Raw genomic sequence first — 26,491 nt, forward strand, 5'->3', positions numbered from 1 at the left:
TTCTGACTTAGGATACCCAGACAGTCATTTTGAAAAGTGCTCTGCCTTTTCTTTTACATTAATTTTCATTAATGTGAAAAAAAAAAAGTTTCATCTAAGTTTCCTTTAAAAATGTATTCACAAAGCAACTCAAAACAAAATTTTTTTTAATTGAGTTGTTATATTTGAAAGAGACTAAAGTCAACTTACAGCTGAAAACAAACACAAAAGGACCAACTGGTTGAAATTTTCACAAGAATGGAAAATGTTTAATAAACTTAGAATGGTGGGCTTATTAAACTATAGTGTTATTTACAGCCATAATTCATCAATCACAAACACAATAATGTGTTTGCATGGCATGCTACAACAGAAGCTTTATTCAGTTCATTCAGAAAACATTGGCAAAATAAATTTCAGTTGCAAATTCACAGATAACAAGCTTCAAAGTATAAAGTTGTATATAACCAAAAAAAATACAGGTAATATTTATAACAATAACTTACAGATACAAACTAATGATAAACTACAATTTCACAAAGGATTGTAAACATTTTGCACACTTGTCAGTCCTTTCTTTTAGGCAAAGTGCTCTTTTGATGACAAATAAATTAACAGATACACACTAGAGTGAACTATTTCCAGACAACACACAAAAAAAGTTTCGATTTGTTTTCTTCTTGTAAACATAAGTTTTACAAAAAAATGAAGAATCAATAAAAGTGTCTTGCAGGCCAACTAGAGATACATACCTGGTCAGCAAAGTGATGTTGGAAATGCTTTGGGTGTTAAATAAAAAATTAACATTAATATCTTTTCAGTGGTATTTTATACATAATAAATGACAAGTTTATATCCTTAATCATTTCTATCCCTGAAAAAAGGAATTAGGTATGACTTATTGGCAGTTGTGTCATTGAATGGGGTAACAAGGGCTGGAGTCCAAGAGTTGTTGGTGAATGAGCTACAAAATAGAAAGAAATTTGTGGATCAGTTTTGTAGGGTAAATAAAACTGATTTAAAAACAAACAAAAACAACCCAAGGCACTATGCTTTCACTACTCAGTACAGCTGAGGGCACCAAACTACACTCATTCCACTGACCTCAGCAGAAGAATTAACTTATTCAGCATAGTAAGTACAGTATTAAATAAGAATCCAGGAATGGTTTACCCCTGAATTTTTATTTGGGGCCACAACTGTTTCCACTTTAATGTCCTCCATCCATACCCCATTCACTGCACTTCACCCTGCAGCTAGAAAGACACATGAGCTTTGTCTGCAGAGATGTTGCTAGATTTCATACGACAGTGTCTGTATAGGATGACCGTCCCCCCACCCCAAATTCTCATTTATGAATGCTTAACTGCCTCTTCTCTAAACATACATCAAAACACATTTGACTCAGGCAACACTGCAGTCATTGTGAACACACACAATTTCACTGCTAGTATAAGTAAATGGCAACAATGGTACAGGCTCTGATTTTTTTTTTTTTTTTTTTTTAACCAAAACTTAAAATGAAGCTTCCACTTTCAGCAAGGGCTATCTTGCTTCAAACCAAACCTCCCTCTAAGAGCAACTAGGAAAGCTGAACAAAATTTTTAAAAATTTGTTTGAAGGCATCTGAAAGATACCAAGGTAGTGAAAACTTTCAAAGTCAAGTCCCAGAAGAGAAGGGGAAAAAAAATGTGGCTACTTTTCTCCCAGAAGGTTAGTGATGATTTTAAAAGAAAAAGAATATCTGAGAGGCTGAGAGGTTTAGCAGAGTTTTCAGGAGTTAGAATTTGGCTAGGTTGTGGGGCACAAAAATTAAAGATCAGGGACGATGGAAGAGAAGTCTGAGTGAAAGAACAAAATAGAACACAGACTTTTCTTGGGGATTCCCTGAGGGCTAAGTCCAAGGAGGAGGAACCAGAAATACCCCAGCCCTCCAGGACTGATGCCTGATTGGATTAAGTTCATCTTCCCCTAGCCTAACCCCTTGCCAAAGGCAAAACTAAATCCTTTCTAGTGGAAGATATCGTCCAGAGCCTCAAATTATTCCTTGTTTTTTATACCCAACATCTGAAATGCAAAAAATAAAATGACAAGGCAAATAAGACATGACTTGACTGAAAGCAAAGAGGAAAAACCCAAAAACAATAGAACAGACCCACAAAAGATGCAGATATTGGAGTTATCAGACACAAATTTTACTATAATTAGTATGACAATAATTTAGTTAAGGAATAGGTGACAAAATAGATGATTCCAGCATAGAAGTAGAAACTCCGAGCATATCTCGTTTTATTGTGCTTCACTTTATTGTGTCTCACAGATACTGGGATTTTTACAAGATGTCCCTCAAGCAAAAGATTATGACTCACTGAAGGCTCAGATGACAGTTAGCATTTTTTAGCAATCAAGTATTTTTTAATTAAGGAATGCACTTTTTTTAGACAAAATGTTACTGCACACTTAGACTACAGTATAGTGTAAACATAACTTTTATATGAACTGGGAAACAAAAAAAATTCCTGTGACTTGCTTTATTACAATATTTGCTTTATTGTGGTGGTCTGGAACTGAATCTGCAATATCTCTGAGGTATGTCTGTATATAAAAGAATGAAATAGAAATTCTAAAATTGAAGATAAAATAACTGAAATTAAGAACCCAGTGGATGAGTTTTACAGTATATTAGTGAACTAGAAGGTGGGTCAGAAGAAAATATCTAGACAGAAGCATGGAAGGTCAAAAGGCTGGAAAACATGGAATGTTTTTCATAGGGCAGAAACAATATTTGAAGAGACAAAAGCTGAAACTTTTCCACAATGAAAGGCATCCAACTACATATTCAAGAAGCACGTCTAGGCACATTATAACAAAACTGAAAATCAAACACAAAGAGAAAGGCTGGGGAAAAAAAAAAGACTCACTTTCAAAGGAGCAAGAATAAGGTCAACAGCTGACTTCAACAATAAGGGGTATCAGGTTAATTAACTATCCATATTCTAAACAAGAGAAATAATGGAAACCAGAAGACAATGTTATCTTCAAAATGGTGAAAGAAAATAGCTGCCAACCTGGATTTCCACATGCGGAGGAAATATCATTCACAACTGCATCAAGACAAATATGAATAAACCTAACAAAAGATGTGCAAGTTTACTAAACAGAAAACTCTAGAATGTAAGAGAAAATTCAGAAATGACCTAAATAAATAAAAAGACTAAGTTTATGGTATGGAAGACTATATTATTAAGATAGCAGATTCCTACAAATTGATGTAATAGCTTGAGACTATGATACAACTGTTTTCCCTTTGTGTATGTGTGTGTGTGTGTGTGTGTGTGAGAGAGAGAGAGAAAGATTGGCCCTGAGCTAAAATCTGTCACCAATTTTTCTTTTTCCTTGAGGACGATTATCACTGAGCTAACATCTGTGCCAATCTTCCTCTATTTTATGTGGGATGCCACCACATCATGGCTTGATGAGCAGTGCTAGGTCTGCACCCAGGATCTGAACCTGCGAACCCTGGGCCACTGAAGCAGAGCATGAGAACTTAACCACTATGCCACCAGACCAGACCCATTGTTTTCCCTTTTTTAGTGGAAATTGACAAGCTGGTAAAATTTATGGAAATACAAAGGGTCAAGAATAGGCAATACAAAGTTGAATAACAACCAAGTGGAAAGACTTGTACTACTGGCTATCAAGAATTATAGGACTAGCATAATTAAAACAATTAGGTATTAATATAAAAATAAACCAATAAAACAATAGAGGGTACAGAAAGTGACACATACATTATATGGACACTTGATTTATGACAAGTGTGGCACTACAAAGCAGCTGGGAAATTGGTATTTTCATCAATTTAACAAAAAAGCGTTGCTTCCTAACTCACACCAGATACAAAATTCAATTCCAGATGGAATGTAAATCTAAATAGCAAAGATAAAACAAAGTTTCTAGAAGATAACACAGGAAGAATAACTTCACTATCTCTGAGAAGGAACAATTTCTTGAACAGGACTCAAAAACAATGCCCATGCAGGAAAAAAAGTGATGAAGTGAATTACATTAAAATTAGAAAGTTGTGCTCAACAAAACATACCCTTAAGAGAGTAGAAAAAGGCAAGCCACTGAATAGGGGGAGATATTTGCAACACATAATCATCAAAAACTTATTTAAATGCAAAATATAACAGGAACTAAAACAAATCAAGGAAAAAACAAACAGACAAACCAATAGACCAACAGGCAAAAGACATGAACAGGCTTTTCACAAAACAGGATACACAGATGCCCAAAGAAAGAATGGTTAATCTCATCAGTCAGGAGGAAAAAGCAAATTAAAATAACGAGATGGCACTACACAACCATCAAATTAGCTAAAATTAAGATGTCACACCATCCCAAGTGTTGGTGAGGACATGGAGCACCTTGAACTCTCTTGAACTCTCATATACTGTGGGTCCAAGTGTAAACTGGTTCAACCACTATGGAAAACTGTGGCAGAATCAACTAAAGTTGAGTGTATGTGTAGCCTAAGACCCTATGTTCCACTCCTAGGTACACACCAAATAGAAATGTGAATTAATGTGCACCAAAAGGCATGTACAATCAAGTCTGTAGCAGCATATTCATAAAAGCCCAAATGAGAAAAAATGCAAATGTGTATCAACCATTAAATGGGTAAATTATGGTATATTCCTACAGCAGAATCCTATCTAACAATAAAAGACAAATCACTGATTCTTGCAACAATACAGATGAATCTCACCAACAACGTAATTGGATGAAGTGAGACACACAAGAATACGTTCTGTATGGCTCAATTTATATAAAGCTCAAAAACAGGCAAAACTAAAACATGGTTTTAGAATCAAAGAAGAGGATAATAATTGGGAGGGGACATAAGAGAGGCTTCTGGGTGCTAATTATGTTCTGCTGCTTCATGTGGGTAGCATTTACATGGATATGTTCACTTTATTAATTCATCAAGCTTCTATATGTATGCTTTGCTTCAATAAAAAATTTAACAAAGCTCAGTAAACCCCAATCTAAAAGTCTGAGTGTGAATACTTTCTCTGACCATAGGAAAGTAAATTATTTAAATATTTTTCAGATGAAAGCCAAAACAAACAAAAAAGCTTTCTAAGTAAAAAAAATCAAGCACTAAGAGTCATGTTCTATATCTGTATTTTAGCTGTAAAGTGGTTGTTAAATTTGTCCCTTAAAATGCAGCCACAGAAATAAAAATGTCTGGATAGTTCTGCTCCCTGCTGCACCCCCCACAACATTTGTCAGCTACTACTGAGGTAATATTTCAAAATGTGAATCCTATCAATAATCTAAGATTAGAAATTATCAGCTTTTAATTGCTTGGGAGATAGCTGTTAAATGTTGGGATACCTACCATCCATATAACTATGCAGCGCAGTTAACATCGTCCCGTCTTGGGGCACGTAGGCAGAATAAGCCATTTCTTCTAACATCGGTGGGGACAGCCTGGAGGGCGGGCCTGCTGTGACTGGGGTGGAGGAAGAGTGATTAGGGCTGACGTGTTTCTTGTGGCGCGCTCTACAATTCTGAAACCACACCTGAGGGGGGAGAAAAGTAATGCAGCTGTATCACATGTCGGCTTCTGAGGATATTATCAGCTCAGTTTAAAAAGGAATGCAACCTCAATTACTTTACCATATGAGCACAGTATAAAACTAAATAACCTTTTTAAAAAGTTCTGCAGGCAGAAGAGAAACATTCTAGCACAAATAACAATGGTCATTTTCTTCTCTCAAATAATAACTATCTGGTGATTTACTTAAAAGTCAATTCTATACTAAACCAGAATCTTCCAAAAGTCTCCTTGGTTTTACTACTGGCATTTGAGACAAAAAGAAAAGCAGAAAAAGACCTTTTAATCAGAACTTAAAAATTTTTTTTAAACCACTAAAAAACGTATTCTTAGACACCTGCTGGACTTATTTCAAATCCTTTCTCAACTGACTAAAATCCCTACTGAGAACTTAAAGCTTTCTACAAACCTCTTGATTCAGTTATTCCAGTCACATTTTAACCTGCCGAGTTCAATTTTCTTCAGTGAATACATAGGCTATTCCCTAAGAAGCATGTTACGGTCAGGCCTATAATATGGAAAAACCGGTAACGTTTAAGTAGAATAAAATACAAATACATACATTGGTGAACGAGTTCACAAAATGTAAAGAGCTACCCACCCTCTTGTCCACTCTATCCCAGAAATAAAGGAAGTGCATTCAAGGGCCAGCGGAGTTTTCCATCCAGGTCTGAGTAAGTGAGGCTAAAATGCCAAGAATGCTTCCAGCAACTCACCTGCGTGAGTTTGAACTCCCTGCCATTAGATAAAACTTGACTATAAAGTGTTACTCTATTAAAGTATTACAGCATTTATTTGCTATCACTCCAAGACAATTCTGTCACAAGAAGAAAGAGAAATGGAGAGATAAAAACTTGAAGGAAATTAAGAACATTTGGGATCAGAGGAGAAGGCCCAGGCAAGGTCAGGGGCACAAGGTTCTGTCCAGGACTAGGAGGTAGTGACTTGATGGCACAAGGGTATCGAAGCTGGAGAATGTGGAAGAGAAGGAAGCTGCAAAAAGATTTATATGAAAAAGCTGGCCTGATTGCAAAGACACACCCTGCCCTTGGGACTCAAAAATAGAGGGCTGGTAAAGGATAAACTCAAGGGATTAAAACTAAAGGAGTAAAAATTAATAATGGAATGGGGAATGCAGCTCTAGAGATCAGGTGGCTGAAAGGCAGCAGCCAAGGAATGTTTTAGGAACAAGACAAGGCAGATATCAAGGAAAAGGAGCAGAAAGTCACAGCCTTCTCCCTGTCTTCCAGAGTGTTAGTTGGACTCTTAGTACAAAGACCACACCCAAAGTCTCCAGTCACAGTTCTTTCCACAGGCTCCTTAACAATAGGTGCCATTACTGTCACCCAACCAGCCAAGAAGATACACCACAGAGTCTCCAATTTGTCAGAGGCAACTGCTGCCACCTGCCTTTTCCCCTGACAGTACCCACAAGACACACACCCCAGAGGACTACATATAACCTAACACACATGGCACTGTGCTTCCCAGAGTTTCTTCAAAGTATCTTCTGTCTCCAATAACTTATATATTGGATGGAACCTACTCAGTTGTTTAAAAAAAAATCCCAGACTTTGGAAACAAAAGAAGGCATGACATAAACAGCAGAATAACTACCTTAACGCTGATTCGAATAGCCTCTTGGAAAGACCATCAACAAGTCATCAAGCAGAGAGAGGTTTTTAAACACAAAGTGTGATGTAACTTGTACAGCAAAATATAGCTGAGGATTCCAGACATCAGAAAATAAGTTCTGACATGAGGGCTACCCAGCTTCAGAATTCAAATACAAGTCATGTTGACTCTTCTCACTGACTTAAAATTTCCTCCTGCTTCACAAATCTCTAACAAAGTTAAAATTTCTTCTGAGCAACATACTTTAAAAATTTGTGAGTTCTAAATTGTAACCTATAAATGTTGAAACCAGGCCCTGTAGACATTCTGCAAAAGACAAAGATTAAGGTGTAAGATGAGTCTCTTAGAAAGCCCGAAGAGCCAAATAAAAGAATTTAGTGTAAGAAAAAGATGGAATATTAAATCACTGCGAAACCCTGGTATACTACTGATTTAGAGAAAGCTGGCTAATCTTTTGGGAGAAAAAAATAGAAAAATCCCTACCTCACATGTAACCAAAAGTCAATTTCAGATAAATCAAAGTTTAGATATAAATAATTGGAACCATAACCAAAAGTCAATTTCAGATAAATCAAAGTTTAGATATAAATAATTGGAACCATAAATGTTTGAGGAAACAAAAGCCATTACTGATATACTCTGAGTGGAGAAGCATAAAAAAAGCCAAATCTATGAAAAAAAAAATGAGGGGACTTGAATACAAAGAAATATAAAAGTTCTATGTGGAACAAATGAATGAAAAGGAAATTGATGAACTATGAAATTTAACATAATAAATGAATTAATAAATGTCAGTAAGATGGAGGGAAAAGAAAAAACACCAGTAGAAAAATGGGCTAAAAATGTACGATTTTTAAGATTGCAAAATAAGCAAACATTAAAACTCATTGATAATAAAAGAAATGTATAAAAAAATGAGATTTTCTGACTACCAAATTGGAAAATATATAAAAGAACGGCAGTATTCAGGATTCACACGGGTTGGGGAGAGGGAACTTTCATATGTAGCTGCTGGCAGAATAAACTGGTATGAACTTTCTGGAAGGTGATTTTTGTACTCAGTTAAGGCCCCAAAAATGTTTTATCTTTTGACTCATTAATCCCAGTTCTAGAAATGTATCTATCCTACAGAAACTACTGAGTAAGCATGCAAGGTATATATACAATGTTGTTCATTGTAACATTTTTATGATAGTGAAAAACTGGAAATAAATTAGCTCAATATGTGCAGCAATAAAAATGATGTAGATCTTAACATGGGAAGGTATTCCCAGTACACCAAGTGGAAGAAACAGCAATGTTTTATTCTGTTTCTGTAGAATATACAATTCATAATTCACCTGTCTAAAAGGCTATGTGAACAGAGATTATATAGGGACGCAGACTGTTAAAAGTAAAATTACCCATTTTTATTCTGTGATTTCAGTACAATGATGACCTGTTCTGTTACTAATGTCTCACTAAGCAGACTTTAGTTAGTAAAGGTATGACTGTCCCTATAATCAGACCACTGTTTCTACCTAATCTTTAGATAACATAGTTTGTATATTAGGATCAAGGCCTAATAATCAAAACTTTTCTTTAACTTTTCTAAAGTGTGCCCAATGCTAGGAAGTAGGCTGAGCAAAGAGGTTATAACTACTATTTGAGATCACAGTAATTAATTCTTCAAAAATACTGTGAAGGACTATATATTTAAATTACATACACCTATGCATATATAAAAATAATATATATATATATGCATGTTAGTACTCCTTCCTTTGTCATCTTATCTAAAATATTTAAATTTAATCCTCACATATTAAAAGCCACCATCCAATAATGTGTTCTTCAAGTTCTAGTTCTTGGAGTCAAGTTAACTTGCTCATAATACTGATGACCTAAATACCTGGAAATTACATGACAGATGTCTGTCTGGGGTCCTTACTTCTTCAAACGATAAGAAAAGCTCTCAGAAAACCCTCCACAGGGGCCGGCTGGTGGCACAGTGGTTTAAGTGTGCACATTCTGCTTTGGCATCCCAGGGTTCACTGGTTTGGATCCCGGGTGTGGACATGACACCGCTTGGCAGGCCATGCTGTGGTAGGCGTCCCACATATAAAGTAGAGGAAGATGGCCACAGATGTTAACTCAGGGCCAGGCTTCCTCAGCAAAAAGAGGAGGATTGGCAGCTGTTAGCTCAGGGCTAATCTTCCTCAAAAAAATAGGAAAACCCTCCATTTTCTTTTGCTTCCAACTTCAAAATAATCTAAAAAATAATAGTCATGAATCTGACTTAGCTGCAGCTGTCACAGTCATTGAACATATAGTCTTAGATTAGAAGGACCCCTCAGCCCGTTGAGCCTGAACTACAACAAAGGAAGCTTCACTTCTGGGCATAGGAAACTCACTACCTCCAATGGAAACCCACCCTATTTCTCTAGCCTTTCATACTGAGAAAGTTCTTCATCATGAGTGAAATCTGCCTTTTTCTACATCCCTTGCAGAGACTTGATTCTGCTGTCTGCAGGACAGCCTGTCGCATATATTTAAAGATAGCTACTCTGTTTATACTATTCCATCCCTCATCATCTCCTGATCTTATCTCCAGATAAATATCCCTGTTGCCATTAATATTAGCACATGTTTTCTTGATCTTTCATGACCTTATTTGCCTTTCTCTAAAAAAGGGGACTCTTTTCAGATTGGTTCCTTGTTAGTCCCTTTTTAAAATTTGGCACTGTGAAATAAACACAGTACCCTGAACATTTGAAAAGCACCAAGGTCATGGGACTCGCCTCCTCAAGAGAGCCTCACCCCACTACAGTCAACCAAATCCACTGGGAATCTAGGTGTCCAGAGAAGCTGCAGTACCATCACATCTTTCCCACTGGTTTCTTTGTATAGATGATTGGTTAATTATGAAATACTTCAGTCTTAATAAGAATAAACACCTGTTTATCAACCACCCAATTTAAGAAACAAAACATTACACGTACAATGAACTTTACCTTTTTTTTCCCCTGCTGACTTTCATCTTGCTGATTATGGTTACTTGCATTAATTCCTTAAACTTTTTTGAACCCTGAAAGTTATTTAAAATTATTTTCCATTTCCCTGACCTCTCTATAAGATCTTGACACAGTTGACCACCTCCATCTTGAACACACCTCACCCCCTCAGCCTCCATGATGCTTCTACACCAGACTCATTTCTTGATTCTGGCTGTTATTACATCCCATTCAACCAGCACTTCTTACCCTGCTCTCTCCCTAAAGTCCATTTTTTACTTTTTCCTGTCTATGATCTCTTTCTAAAGGATCTTATCCAATTTCATGGCATTAGATCTTTTCACTTGAGTCATGGTCATCCTTTAAAATACCTTTTTACATGCTCAATTGCCACCATCATTGTATGATTAGTAGAGCTAAAAGGGAATTCATCTCCCTCCCAACTACCAAACCAGCTTTCTTCTGACTTCAATATTCCTTTCAATAGCACCATTCCCATGGATACTTTGACTTCAAATTTAATAGTCATCTTTGACTTCTCTCTGCTTCCCCTTTACAGTGTCCAGCTCCGTTTCTTGTCTCCCTAGCATCCATCACTGCCATCAGTGTGCAGTCAATAAAATGTTTCTTGATGAATTCTAGGCCACTACCCCAGTTAAGTATCTGTTCAAAAATCACTACCTTGCAGGGTATCCCAACTAATCTGTCAATCTCTATCTAGCCTCTCACAACTCAAATTCCTCCCATGTACTATCTCCAGCCCTTTTTTCTTAAAAACGCATATCAAGGCTTTCTCCTGCTCAGGAGAGAACACTGCATTCACAGGCCTCTCCAACTTCAGCTCCAACAATTTCATCTCCCCAAATTTGCAAACATAGATCCTACATTCCAATAAATTTGTTCTAACTCATCCTTCCCTAGCTTTCTTCACACTACTCTTTCTACCTGGATCTTTAACAAAGACCATCAACATCCCCTACATACACATATTCACTCACATACACAATCATAGAAAAGTAGAAAAAAATATTGGCCTGAGTGGTTAAGTTTGCATGCTCCACTTCGGCGGCCCAGGGTTTCACCGGTTCGGATCCTGAGCATGGACATGGCACCATTCATTAGGCCATGCTGAAGCAGTGTCCCACATAGCACAATCAGAGGCACTTACAACTAGAATACACAACTATGTACTGGGGGGCTTTGGGAGAAGAAGAAGAGGAAAGAAAAAGAAGATTGGTAACAGTTGCTAGCTCAGGTGCCAATCTTTGGAAAAAACAAAAAACAAAAAAAACTGGCCTCAGAACCAGATCTGGCTTGGAACTGCAGTTGTCCTCTACAGCCTGAGGAACTTAGGGTTGTTGTGAGCACTGAATGAAGTAACTTCTGCGAAGAGTCATTTAACAAATGGTAGCCCAGCCCAAGCAGGCTAATTATCAGGTTTAAAGAAATTGAGTTAGAGTGTGAAGAGACCTAAAATGGGAAGCTAATGCTTTGACATTTCTTCACATAAAAAAATGCAACCTCATAAAGACCTAGAATAGAACTTTTAGTATCTCTTGATTAACTTTTAAAATAATTACCTGTATCACACGTCTGCTCAAGCCTGTCCTTTCTGCCAGTTTCTGGAGGGTCTGTGCATCTGGGTTGTTGTCCTGAGCAAATTGTGCTTGCATAACCTGTTTTTTAAAAAATGTAGGTAGTAAATAGCTAAAAATAAGAAGCTCAATCTCCTGATTTTGATGACACGTGAGATAAGACATGCACAACAAAATGGGATACTTATATTTTATTACTGGGACATCAATATGGGGAAGTATGTATAAATGAAAAGAATGTATATTTTGTAAGTTTACATACAACTTGCCATGTTACATCTTTAAAAAATAATCCATTTCAATATAAGAACTTGTCTCTCAACTAAACAATCAAAAATAAGCTCAGCTTTTCTTTTCTTCCATTCTCAAAACCCACAAATGAAATGCATAAAAAGTATATCTATTTAGCATTTTTCTGCTTTGTTAAAAATTGCTAGCATTAGAAAACTTTTAAAAATACAAAAATCATTATCACATTTATCTCCAACCTCTACTGAGCTAAACAGGTTCAAGGCCTCTATCACAATTTTTATCAGTCTGCAAATAGTACACAATGCAACAGATAGACTCCATTTAATTGCAATGACTCCATTATTGTTTTGAGCACTTGCTCTATGCAAAGGAATATCTGAGATCTTAAAAAGGGAAACCCATCAGCCTACTGAATAAGAATTTCCTAGGATCTAAATATCTATATATTGAAAAAGCTCCCAAGTGATTCTAATGTGAACCTTTGGATTGGAGCCACTGTGCTAAGGTATCACCATGAGATAGTGATACCTGAAAAAACTGTCCCTGGTCTCAACTTCCTGGGAGAAAGACACAGACATGCCAATAACTACCGACAATACAGGGTAAAGGGAGAGGCACGGAGGAGGAGGTGGAGGGAGGACCCGAACAAAAGCACAAGCCAAGGGCTTTGGATTCTTTCAGAAAAGGGAATCATGGCAATCAAGTGGGATGTTTGAATTTTATTACTTAAAAGTCAAGTGATCAAGGGAAGTATTATGAAATACAAAGAAAGTATTATAAAGAATGAGAGGGGCTCTGGCATCCAGCATGATTGTGTATGTCCACGGGCACGGAATGCGGGTGAGCAATCTAGCTACAGACCTTAAGCATCGCTGACCTCAACACCATTTCCAACAGGCAAAATTAATTGCATTCTCCACTATGCTCCTCATACAATACTGTCTTCTGCCACCGCACTTGTTACAGGGTAGCTCAATAATTGGTTGGCAAGTCCAGCTCTCCGTAGCAGAAAGTGAGTTTCTTGAGGGCAAAGGGAATGGTTTTCTCTTTATATCTCCAAGAGTTAACCTACCTTCCTGTCACATAGTACGTTTAAGAGTTTGTGACTGAATGAACCTTGACAATAAGAGGAAAATCTGAAGACAGTATGGAGAAAAAGATCGATGTTGTTCCAGGAAACCTTATGAGGTTTACAAATTAAGTTCTCTCTGATTAGAGCCTCTTGTAGAATATGGTATTCCTGGCTTCCTGTCCAACTATATTTGTCCACATACTCACTGGAAACACCACATGTATTTTTGCTTTAAAAAATAGGCAGAATCAGCCTAAAAGTTTATAATCTCGCTCAGTGGACTTCATTCCTTTCCTACCTCCAATGTCTTACTTTAATATCTTCATGTGCAAATAGAGTTGTGTTTACGTGTAGCAGAGCGTATAACATCCCAAAGAGAAAAAAGAATGAGCAAATTAATTATGTCTTTGTTTTTTAATTTTCCAAGGAGAAAAGCTGAACAGATATTTAAGGTTTTGCTTATAAGGCCATTATTGATAATTTATAAAATAAAAATAGCATGCTTTTCACAAATGCATTTCAAATTCTCAAGTTTAATAATGGAACCAAATTACATTTAATAAAGCAATTTCTCATCAAGGAATAAAGCAAAACTTAAACCAACACTGAGGGTTTAGAACTGGAATGTACTAAAGGAAAAGTAAGATATGCTTACAAGTGTTTCGTCTCTCTCACACACACACACAGAAAACCCTTTTAATTTCGACTTGGTTTCATTATTCTCCAGTCACTAATGATGCCAAAACCCACCCTACCCCTTTTCTCAGTTCTTTGAACGTGGTCAAAGAGTGAGCCTCTGTGGACACTCATCATTTTACGGCCAGGAAATCTACCAGAAATGTCAGGAGTCTGCGTGGTAGCAGCTGACCAACTCAATCTGAAAACAGATTAAAGTCAGTGCTAACCTTGGCATGTTCAACATAATAATCATTGAGCAAGTGCTTCCAACTACAATAAGCAAACCATAATATTGGCAAGAACTTCTTAAATATCATTTCTACAAATGGGACAATATTTGAAAGGTTTTTGCCAACACAAAATATATTCTATTTTGTGAGACAAACTATTTTTTCTTCCCGTAAGTTTCTAAAGAAGAATTTTGGGAAATTATCTTGTTTATTCCTCCCATTTTAACTCTCCTCTGCCCAAAGCAGGTACTTCATGAATAGTCTTACTTACTGATCATCTATAATATAATTTTGCTGAATTCAAGTACTATTGAATATATTCAGCTTTCTGAAAGGTAGGACAATTTGACAATGCATTACTTGATTGATTAGAGGTTCTGGCAAAATATAATGACTCGAGTTTTTAAAAAACCTACAGCTATCCCAGATTCTAAGTTATAAAGAACCACTTGAGGACAAAGATTGTCTCATTTGTTTTAGCTATCCCTGGCATAGATACATGCTAACAAATACTGGATAAATGAGAACATGCTTTGAAGGCATATCATTTCTGTTTTCACTCTTTAAAACCTATGATTCTGATATCAATGTTTTTAACTTATGATTCAGATCACATTTTTCAAATAATAATGCATGAATTACATGGTTTATGCATGTTTGCAACTTAAAACTTTAAGATTATCTACAAGATTCAGAATCTCACTCTTGTTTTAGCTGCTGCTGCCATTAAGTTTTGTTAAGGCAGAGTTTTACTCATGGTCTCCTGAGAGGCCAAGCAAAATGAAAAGACCAGAGGTTTGGGAAGCAGGGTCCAAATCTCTTCTCTGCCGTTCCCTTGATGGTCTGCCTTGAGAGAAGTTCCTGTACCTCTTGGAAGAGGCTACCTACACTGAAGAATTGTTGAGTTAAAGGAGATAATATAAAGAAATGCCTGGCATAGGACTTAGTACACAAAGACCTCTGAAAATATTATTCCCTTTTTAATTGGCATGTGTAATTATCTTCCTATCTAAGACTGTGTATCCATTTAAAGTGGTTTTGGACTTTCGCAATTACAATTTCAATAATAAATGTTTATATTAAATAAGTTATCAACCTTATAATTATTAAAATTATAGCCAGCCTTTCATGAAAACTTTAACAACAGGATATATTTATATTAGAGATTCTATTCTAACACAGACATCTTTTAGCCACTGGGTATTGCTGCCAGGTCTCGCACAGGGATTTATATCTCTAATTTAGGACTTTATGTGATCTTTACTACAACTCAGTGAGGCATCCAGAAAAGCAAGGGTCAAACAGAGATATGTCTTTAAATTGCCTTATCTTTCATTTATCACTTATTGACCACATAGTCTATGCCTAAGAAATCCCAAACCATCATTTGGAACTTTGTCAGAATGGATCTAGATTTTAATGCTAGATTGCTTTCCAATGCCATTAAGTTCCCTCGGACACATCAAGTTTTCTTTCTTAATCATTCTTTCTTAATCTTTCTTTCTTAATCATTCTGAAAAATCCTCTCTTGAAACCCTTTTATTGTATTCATCTTAAATGTTGACAAGTCTTGGAACACTACACGATTTTTCAAAAAACTACTTCCACTTATTTGTTAACATTGTATAAATGTCCTTTAGAGTCTGAGCTAAGATGGTTACTCTGTATAAAGCACCTGGCAGTATGTGTAAGGTGCTCAATAAATGTTACTTTACCTTAACATAAAACAAATACCTCAGCCACATTAATCTTTTAGAAAATGTGATTTCTTTATCTGAAAGAATGCCAGAAAAAAATCATTATTTGAGTAGACTTAAATACAAAGCAAGGAGTAATTATTTAATTATTTTTGTGAAAATTTGCATAAATTGAATTTATAATAATTATATTTAGGGCAGCAAAGCCGAAAGTAATCTCTCCCTCTTCAGGGGACATAATCAACCTTTAACATCAAATTATAGAATTACTCCCTCTATCCTCTGCAAAAACAAGAAAGGGTCTATTTGATTGGAGTCAATCAGTAGATTCCTGATCATGGTAAGGCATATTCAATTTCTTCCTACTCAGAAAACATACAGTCTTGTCCATTAAAAGTCTCATTGTGGTTTGTTAAAAAGATGAACACATTAGTGTCCCATAGACCCACATACTGTATGTCTCTTTCTGTTAAGAGTCTTAGAATATTTTGTCTTCTATTACAATTACATGTAGTAATGTAAATGCCTGGGTTAAACTGATTTTATCAGAAAGTTAGGACAGATAAACATTTTGTTTCCACTTTGATGTTAATATCAATAGACCCCCAGAGAAACAAGGCTTGAATGACTAGTTCATACCATATCATGCCTCTGGAAATACTGATAAACATTTTAGGGCAATAAGGATGTTTTCATACATTCACCAAGTTAGTTTTCACAAAAACCACAGTCTAAAATTTTGAAAACATAAAAATATTTTTAGACAACATGGAGATTGTTTTTCTGTCTCATTTTGTTTGTTTGGGTTTTAGTTTTTTGTTTTTGGTAGGAAGGGGCTTCAAAAATCATAAATTCATTGTCATGGCTACCTGGAGCTGATCTGCTGTAAAGCTGGTCCGAGCTCTTTTTGCTGGTTTTGGATGATTAACATCTTGCTCTGTGAGGAGGGCACCTTCAACACTAATCCCATTACCTGCATTTAAAAAGCACACCATACATGTTGGTAACTCCAATGGGTCCACCAGTCATGCAATAATACGTTTCTTGCATCTCTTGCCTTGGTGTGAAACTGTATACATCTTCTAGACTGTCAAACCCCTTAAGTTTTAAAACACACTAGAAACATACTGTGAAACAATATTCCATATGTAGGCTTATGTATTTAGTCAAAAGTGCAAAACGTTAGAAGTGCACATCTAAGGCTCATCCTTAGAAAGGAAAATACAGGAAAACAACTGGTTACAAAAAGCAAACAGAATCCTAAACTCAAGGCTGCCGCCTGAGAATATGGCACAAGACTAAAACACATGCCATGGCTTTCCCTGTAAATAAACAGATGGAGACCATCCCTAACAGTAGAGTCCTTAATGAGTTTTACCGCAATTACACTGCACAAAATAATGCATTAAGATGACCTTAGGAAAAATCGTTTTATTCCTGTATTCACTGTCCCAAAAGACTCAAAAGTATTTTAAGTATATATTTACCATTTTCCACTTCTCTTTTTAAATTATCCAGCATGCAGTCATAATGCACTCTGCAGAGGACTTTCTCTTCCACCAAAGCAAACTCCTCTCCCGTGGAAAGTTGTCTTTTGCAAGAAAAGCAGGCAAAGCATGCCAAGTGATAGACATTCCCCTTGGCCCTCCGGACCCAGTCAGTAGAGTGGATGTGCCTCCCACAACGAGAGCAGCGAGTTCCATACCTTCTACATAAACAGAAGGGCAGGAGATGGAGATTTTAATGCTTGGTGAGAAATTCATCAGTCTAAGATTAAATTAACATGTTATAATACTCATTGGAGCAAGCTAAGTATTTAAATCTTTTGAAAATGAAACAGGAATCAATTATTTTTCTAAAAGTCAATATGGTAAGCAATGAAGACTGAGATAGGGTCATAATTCAAAGCTGTTTATAAAACAAAAACTTTCCATTGTTACTCTAAAGGAAGATTGCATTTTTTCTTTTAAAATAAATGAAATATGAGTTTCAATATCCTTCTTTAAACAAATATCAGTGCATTTATAAATTACCTAGAGATTCAAGATACAAACACACACACACACATGCTCCAGATTGAAACCCAGAAGTGCAAAGCCTACCACTGAAGACACAAATAATGACTTCTTAAAACAGAGTTGAGATAATTAAAAAAATGCTCTAAATATTTTTCAAAAAGTTAAAACATTTAAGCACTTAAAATTGATATTATCAAAGAATGAGTAGGACAGAAATTGTTTATCCTGGGGCCGAGGAAAGAAAACTCAGAGATGTTTCCTTTGGTCAATGAGCTGTTGCACTGCTATCCACAGAGGAGGGGAAATATCACCTAAAACGTCCAGAGACATATCTGAACATTAAATGTAGGTTAAACTTAACAAAATGCCTGATGTAAACATTTCTTTTTTCTCTCAGTCTGAGTTACTGGTCATTCTGTCACATCTCTTATCACAATTAGTCATGGCCTGAAACATCTACACCAAACTGAACAAGTATGTGTCTGTGTCTCCTCATTAATATATCTTTAGAGCTATTGTCAGCTTTTTTTCAGTTTAACTTGAAAAACTGAATTCTAAATAAATTTGAGAATATAATAAAATATGAAGTATAAAAAATCCTGAAGAACTAGACTTTTAATAAGTCTCTGAAACCAAACCTTTCAAAGGGCTTTAAATTACCATAAAAAATTAAGATTAGCATATCCTAAGTGAAAAAGGAGGCAAATTGTTACTATTTTTGAGGAAATGGAGAGTAAATCCAATGAGAAATATACATTTTCAGTAATTATAAAATTCTGTGACTTTATAAAAGACTCTGGATTTCATGAAGTGCTTTAAATTACCTAGCAATTTTATTCAAATCAATCACTAAACTCTCTGAAGTCAATTTTTGAAATGGAGTATAAACATAATTAGTATTAACAAACTTCATTATATAATACTAACTTCCCACTTTTACAATGAACATTCTTCTTCATTGGGAAGTGCAAATGAAGAAAAACTATGGTAATTTTTAAAAGTCATGCTTAAGGATGATTTCAATTTCTAGGTAGCTATACATTAGTAATTGAATTATATCTAGAAGAAACAATTATAAAGAGATCACACAAAAAATCTTACATTTAATATCTTAGGCAAATATAATGTCACAAAACAAAGATTAAAGAACAGACAAAAGAAACAAGATTTTTAGGCAGAGTAATTAGACCTAGTGCATTTCTGATACTAGAATGGTCAATTCTTCTGAATGTTATGGTTTATGACAGTCTCCAAACTGCTGATACTTTACAGGCGTATAACTAGGGATCATTCTGTAGTAAACAAGTAATATTTTTATCCTCATAATATTTTTATTTCATCTTCCTGCTCCCCCATAATATTTTCATTTTGTCTTACTACTCCCAAAAATAAGGGGCTTTGTCACAATAAGTCATCTTCTGTTTCAAGCTGTATACCTGCACATAGCAAAGAAGTTTCCTAGTTTTTAAGACCTAAAACTTTCACTTGCCAAAGTGGAAATATTTAAAATTAGTTTTTGTATACTGATTCCTAAAACATAAACATACTTATTTTATTTCTTTTAATACAAATTACACCTCCAAATATAGGAAACATTCTCATTTTGAAATCCATAATATAAGAAAAGCTAGGTTTTAATAAAACTAAACAAGAAAGTGTTTTTACAAAATTCTCTTTGCAGGATAATTTCTTGGAGTATCTACTTACTAAAAAAAAAGTTTCAGTGTACCTGAAATAGTCAAGTTTGCAGAAAATATCTTTGTCTTTAATATAACAGCTGGTATGCCTTCCTAAGGAGGTTCTGCAGACACTGCAGGAGAGACACCGAACATGCCAGCACAGGTCATTCACCTGTGAAGCAAAAAGGGGCAGGATGAGATGCTATTCTAATAAGAGTATCATTCATTGGTTTTGTGTATTTGTCAATTTAAAAAGCTGACCCTTTAATATTTTAACACATTCTCTGAATGTTTCCATCTAAAAGGAGTAATTTACACAAAGAGGCATCTAGATATATTGTCTTCTAGAACCCAACCAGAAAATCACAATAGTATATTCTACATTTGTGTTAAAAAAATTTTTTTTTTATTTCTTTAAAGAATTCAGATTTTTTTTTTTCTTTTTAAAATTGAACTTCTATGAACACAGGGAAAATTGTGGTCACTTTAAAGTCCTACATACTGGTTGGCTTTTTCTTTTACCAAATTCTTCCCACGACGAAAAGTGGTAGCTAAAGAAGTCAAGCCACATATCTTCTCAATCTATTTTTCGGCTAAATAATTATAAACTGTGCACCAGTTAAAGTGAGAGAGAAAGACAGTGAAAAACAAGCTTTGTATGATCAGTACTTACCCTTGTAAAGAAGCCAGCCAATCCATTTTGCTTACAAAATAGAAACTGCTAAGGTGGATTTAAATGTTGATATGGCAGAAGCCCTGGCTCCTTTCTAATATTAAGTAATAGAATCCAGGAGGAAAGCATTGGTTACCCTACTTGATTTGGTTACTGAAGAAGAAAATAAATCTGATTATAAGTGGATCTACATAGGCAGCCAGCATTGTTTGCCATTTATACTTCAAGTAGTAAGGCATAAAATGGTGTTTAATAAACCACAGCACTTTGTATCTTCTAAATAGGAACATGAAATATTGTCAACTCAGGGACCACATCATAATTACCCTCACCTTAAACTGTTGCCATCATACTATAAGCTTTAACCTTCAAGAATGAAGATGTGTATTGAATTGAACTTGCCTTCTAATGCAAGCTCCTAAAGTTTGCTCCTGTTAACTGGACACAAGAATTAGGTTTATGCTTAAATTTCATGTAAAAGAACAGTAATGATGCAAAAACACTAGTCACATCCTACAAATGAATCTAATGCCTAAAATAGGAATTAGGAAATTGAAAAAATGGGAAATTGTGAAATATGGCTTTTGCTACACTATTTCATAATAAAAACTATGTGTCCAATGATTCTATCAGATTAGCACTACTGTTCAACATGTTTTTCTGTGATCTGAAATAGAACAATTACTTCCAAGCTGAAGGAAATAGTTTCACCGACTTCTAATTATAGTTATATGCCTCTTTCCAAAGCATTAATGAGAGTATCATTTTGGTGAAATTTTGAAAGTTTTAGGTTTTAGTCTTGCTACAAAAGAGGTATACATTCACTATACAAGAAAACATGAAAAATAACAAATAAATAATAGAAAAAACCTGAGGAAATCAGAATAAAAAGATGTTAACAATGGTGAATACTGTACTGGAAATAAAGATGCGTTTTCCTTCTATCTTTTCCTAAAATGGGCCCAGTTAAGTTAAAATTTAGAAGTACAGGCTTCCTTTAGTAGTCCACTGTTTTGGGCCTTCTGCATTTCCATCTTATCCAGGTTTTCTCTTTTTCTGAAAGCAGGGTAGATTCAGACATCGAGGCAGAGTCATGGCCACCCTCCAACTCCCTAAAACCAGACCTAATGCCTCCTTTGCCACCTGTCCTCAAAGTTTACTTTCAAAAAAAAAAAAAAATGTTCTTTTATCTTCTATTTCTCTTCCAGGGAGGAGAGTAAGGTGAAGAGATAAAATTCTGGAGACTATAAACCTTCCTTGATGGCTGGTATTGATCCAATCTGTATACGTACATAGGACCAGCCAGAAAAACCAGCCAAATGACAGGGCACTGAAGCATTAGATAGAGCAGATGCATCTATCTCCTCTCATACTTTTTGTTCTAACTGCATTTTTACCTGTCTCACGATACGGTGTTTTCCTATATTAAACAGTTACACCTTCAAATACTCTACTAGAGCTAACCATTATTTTTTACCAATGAATTGAATTGAATTCCAACTTATCTGGAAGACTAAATACTCAAAATGGAAAAAAAAAAAGTTAAGAACTCTGTTTTTATATAATCGCATAGTACCAAGTTTTCATTAGAGCTAATATATGTTCTAAGACGTACAAGAAGAGTCAGAATCACACTGTACCTAGATTTCATTGGGAGGAGTCCAGTCCTGCTACAAAGGAAAGCTTTAAACAACTCATTTAGATAACTTAGATATTTTATATAATATAAATATATAATATATAAACATTTTTAATCAAAGATGAACACCAAAAACTATTTTACCTATTTCAGAGGGTAAGAGTCACTTTATAATAGCCTTTTTTCTATATCTTCTCTGCTATAAGGTGTGTAACATTTATAGATCCATTCAGAAACATTCTCAAAGATTAGGCTAATTATCAAGAGGGCTTATTGAAAATAAGAAGCTAGTTTTAACCCAAAGGATGGTTTTTAAATATCCAAAAAGGCTCAGGTGAAGAAACATTGGAATGGGAATCTTAAGAACGCAGATTTAAAGAGAAAGCCATGTTAATTTACCAGCTTTAAGAATCAACCACCAATTAAGATTAAGTTAATCACTGTTTAATGTTTTCACCAAAACTTCTTTGGGCGCTTTATCTGGGTTGTATCTGTAGGCTATCATTCTCACTTTACAGATGAAGCAGTTTTGTATGTTGAGGCAGAAACAATGAAACTCACTAACTTGCTTTTTGGACTCATATTCTCCATAATTAATCCTTTTAAAAACTGGGGGTGGAAGGGTGTTGGGGGGAGGGAATAGAAAGTGAACCGGTTTGCTACTAATTCAGTGTAGGAGAGATCATTATTTTAAATACTGGTTTTAAAAAATTATTGAAGTTGAAAACCCCTGGGTTTGGGATTAAGACACATGGGACCATGATCCTGCATGCAATGACATGGGTAACAGTGGCTTGCCAGAATTTCTACTCTGAAACTCCCCCACAATATTTTAAGAGAGAAGTAAAACAAATTAAAACAGACAGTCAACTCTCAAAGCACCACTTGAAGTACTTCATCTCAGGCATTTTTCCTTCTTTCTTTCTTTTTTTGTCGAACTGTACATCAATTTCCATTTTTTTCCCAAGTACTGGAGAAGAGATAAGAAAGCATTGGGTGGCTTTTAGATATTAAACCTTAATAAGAGGAGGAAAGTTTCAAAATAGTTTTTCTTTAAATGTTCCTATGAACTTTTACTTTGGAAAAGCCTCATGTTACTGTAAATAAACATAGGAATATGTAAAAAAAACCAAATCTGTCCAGAAAAGACCCTTTAAGACACTTGACAGTGGTTCTCACCAAAGGAGATACTGCAAAGGGGAAATCAGGTAACGTATTACTGACCTGGAACTCTCATAAGCAGGCAGGTGTGTGGGTGTTATTGGAGGTGGAGGGACCATAACCCGGGGCTCGGGAAAAATAATCAGGCGGGACCCTGTTTCAGAACGGTAAGAGTTTCCCCACTTGCGTTCCTTTACGAGTCGGTGGCTGACTCCAGTACATATACAACACCGGGTACCGGCACTTCCAGACCACGATGTGTCACACAAGCTGTTTTGCAACAACGCCAGAGATTCTAAGATTTCTTCTCCCACTCTTTCCCACTGCATGAGTTGCCCTTGCCTGGGCTGTTTTGCTGAGAAAGCCTACAACCTTGAGAGAGAACTTGAGTGGAAAAGAGGGAAAAAATAAACTTTTCTCTTTTCTGGAGTTTCCAGGGTAACCCCGCTCCGCTTGGGCCCCGCGGCTCCGCCCTACCTTGAGAAGGTACTTGTCCACGATCTCCAGGCCGCAGCTGTTGCACACACACTTGCCAGAGGGGCAGACGGAGCCCGAGGCCATGGACCGGGGCGAAGACGACGGGGACAGCGGGGCCGAGGAGGAGCACGAGTCCTCGTCCCCCGCTCCCTCGGGGCTCACCTGCAGGAAGCCACGAAGCGCGTCGCAGGCCGTTCTAGACCCCTCCTCCCTCCTCATCCCACCGACCCACGGGGGCCCCCCCACAGCCTCCCGTCCCACCCCCAGTTCGTGAGGTCTCGCTTCTCGCCCTCTCCCAGGGTCCCAGCTCTCACCACGCACCCGCCGGGGCTGCCGACCCCTGACCTCGAGGACCCGGGGCGCTTGCAGCCCTGCCCAGCCCGCAGCAGCGGCTCAGCCTCCCACCCCGCCCCGCCCCAGTCCCTCCCTCCACTGGCTAGCTGAGGGGCCAGCTGGGCCCGGGAAGGGGCGCGAGGACAGCAGCCCTTGGTCCAGGCCGCCTCTCCACCTCCAGTCTCGCCAGCACCCAGGTCCCTCCCCACTCACCAGGCCCTCTTCCCCGGCGCCTTTCCGAGTCCTCCCGGCCGCCAGGGCTGCAGTCCGCCCGCACTCCTCCGACATGAGCCCCTGGCACTGCGGGGCGGGGGTGGGGGAAGTGGGGAGAAACAGACGAGAAGTCCTGAGCCGGCACGCGCGGCCCAGAGCCTCAGCCTCTCCGCGCGCGGGGCGGGCTAATGAAGGCCCCTCGCGCGCCGGGCCGCGCGCCGCGCTCAGGGCGCCCGGGCCCGGCGCCGCGGGCAAGCGGGCGGAGAGGCGCGCAGCCTGCTTGCGGGCAGCGGGCGGCGGCAGCGCAGCCCCAGCGTGCGGCGAGGCGGCCACTCAAGCGCCGAGGGCTCGCCCGGCGCTCTCGGGGCTCCGGGTCCCCAGTGCTCACCGGAGCACGTCGGTTCCCCGCCCCCCTCCCGGGGGTAACAAGTTAATAACAATCATCCCCGCACAAAGCATTTTCTTTCTAGACGTCAATCACCGCGGAGCGGGGATCACCCGGCTAAAGGAGGTGCATGGGCAGGGGGGGGGAGGTGGAGTGGGAGAGAAGAAAAGAGGATTGAGGAGGGGGTGGGGGAAGAAACTTGATTTCTTTAATAACCTCAATTAAAAGAGCAAGACACATATATATTTTTAAAAGGGGGCTTTTTGAATTGGATAGCCCGAAAGGTGAAGAGGTTTAATAGGATACTTGAAAGCTAATTACAGCGGGATTTAAGAAGCCTGGTGTTTGTTCCGATGACAATTTGAATGAAAATGCTTCAGATTAAACCGAGCCAGCAGCTCTTTCGTAAACTTACAGCAATTAGAGCTGCGAGTGATTTACACTCGTTTCTTTAAGGTGTAAATTGCCACTTATTGCTCGGTAAGTCAACATTTGAGCTACTAAAGGATTATTTTTAACCAGCGCAAAAAGCGGGTCGAATAATGGAAAATATCCAGCTGAATTTAATTTGTGCCATTAAAAAAACTCACCCAACGTCGGCCAAAATGTTTTAAAGCAGCAACGCGCATTACTCAAGTGTTTCCAAGCCTTTGCTGGAGTTTTGATCTTAAACAAAAACTCAGCCTCTCTGGGATTTTTCTGCCTTGGTTTACGAAAACTCTGGCTGGGGTGGGGAGCGCCGAACTTGAGAGGCCCCACACCTCTTAATTTCTAACTCTTCGCCTCCCTTTTTCCCTCCCTCTGGCAGCATCAGGCGAGATACCGTCCGAACCCGAGAATCCCCGGGCTCTCTGCCCGGACCCTTGGGTGCGCTCCCTACGCCGGACCTGGCACCGCCGCACGGAGGCCGCGTCCTGGTAGACACAAAGAGAGTTTAAGCAGAAACGCCCTGCGTTCGCCGGGTGCTCCCCACCAGCGTCGGAGCAAAGACCAAGTCAGTGGTGCCCCGTGCGGGAACCGCTGAGCCGCTCAAACAGGCTGCAAATGTTTTCAAACTAAAAACGCGAGACACCCACAGGTCCTGCCTGCAGAGAGAGGTGAGAGCTCATCAGTTTCCCCCATCCACTAGACGAACGGTGTGACTTGCATGCCCTGCAGTCTGCTTCTTTTGGTATTTTAAGTCAAATAGCCCTCCGGGCCCGCCTTGGGGATCCCCCGAGGCCTTCCAGGAGCTACGTCTGTCTCTGGTTCGCCGTGGGCCCCCGGCAGCGCGGATCGCCCGGCGGCCGGAGGCGCGCCTCGGGGTCCGCAGGCGGCCGGGCTCAAGGAGCCGCCCCTCGGTTTGGTCCCACCCGACAGTCACCCGGAACTCCCGACTCGCTCTCCCCGACCGCCACGATCACCACGGCAAATAGAACAAAAGCACCACTCACATGTACCCGAGAGCGCCTTAGGTTCGAGGCTTCGTCTCCCAAATTACAGTCTCCATGCCTCAGGTTAAGTGAGCTTGTGGGGAGGGGAGGCAATGATTACTGACTAACGCTACTACGTAATAAAAAAAATTGCCAGCTCTGAAGATGAGGCCGGTTACAGGTAATTTCTGAACCTCGTTTAGGAGCCCAAACAGCTCGCGTTTCAAGGAAACTGCGATTCAGCTGGTCTGGCCAGGCGTCGGCTCGCTCACCTTCTCAGTGGGAACTGCCAGCTCCGGCACGTCCTTTTCTTCTAGTTTACACACAAACATCTGATCGCTTTTCCAATACATGGCACTGCTAGAGCTGCTTATCACATACCAACTCCAGAGGGTCAGAGGCTGTCCGTGTCTGCGATCTTCCCTCCCTCCCCCGCCCCAATGCACTAATAAAAGCTGACACCGAAGAGTAAGAAGGCCACAAGTTAGGTCTTCGTCCAAAGAGGCCGCTGTGGCCGTAACCACTCTCTGATGGACTGTTCTTAAGATTTTTTTCCCAACTTCACTGAGGTCTGTCCCTCCAGGAAAAGAAAAAAAAAAACGTTTTGTTTTCCAGAGGGTGGAACCTTACATAAAGGGAGGGATGGGGGTGTGGGGAGCAAAGTCTTTTCCTGGAGGAATAGCCTCACCTCCTTAAGGAAAACCCGCCTTCTGTACATGTTAAGATCTTTATCAGGACAAGCCA

General features: G+C 38.4%; 1 protein-coding gene across 2 annotated transcripts; it reads right to left on the reverse strand.

Moving 5' to 3' along the window:
* Positions 1–220: 220 nt before the first annotated feature.
* On the reverse strand, positions 221–26,149 carry LHX8 (LIM homeobox 8). Of its 2 annotated transcripts, none has more exons than XM_070267487.1 (9): positions 26,020–26,149; positions 23,951–24,037; positions 23,405–23,566; positions 19,505–19,626; positions 17,245–17,465; positions 16,627–16,730; positions 11,814–11,909; positions 5,387–5,570; positions 221–943 (listed from the first exon to the last, which is right to left on the reverse strand). In XM_070267487.1, the coding sequence occupies exons 1-9, from the start codon at positions 26,098–26,100 to the stop codon at positions 867–869; spliced, it is 1,134 nt and encodes a 377-aa protein (XP_070123588.1). In that variant the 5' UTR covers positions 26,101–26,149; the 3' UTR covers positions 221–866. The 2 variants fall into 2 exon arrangements, with proteins under 2 accessions (XP_070123588.1, XP_023497841.1); XM_023642073.2 differs by having other exon boundaries at positions 25,769–26,140.
* Positions 26,150–26,491: the final 342 nt, after the last annotated feature.

Source organism: Equus caballus, chromosome 5 (assembly GCF_041296265.1).
Source record: "Equus caballus isolate H_3958 breed thoroughbred chromosome 5, TB-T2T, whole genome shotgun sequence".
In the NCBI taxonomy this organism is placed as follows: Eukaryota; Metazoa; Chordata; class Mammalia; order Perissodactyla; family Equidae; genus Equus; species Equus caballus.

Excerpts from the sequence above, each read along its gene's own strand:
- LHX8 (XM_070267487.1), bottom strand. The coding sequence starts at position 26,100 with ATGTATTGGAAAAGCGATCAGATGTTTGTGTGTAAACTAGAAGAAAAG. Across the intron at positions 16,731-17,244 it reads AAAAAGAGAAGTGGAAAATG|GTAATGGGATTAGTGTTGAA; the intron begins GTAAATATATAC and ends TTTTAAATGCAG. Across the intron at positions 11,910-16,626 it reads TTACAGCAGATCAGCTCCAG|GTTATGCAAGCACAATTTGC; the intron begins GTAGCCATGACA and ends TTTAAAAAACAG.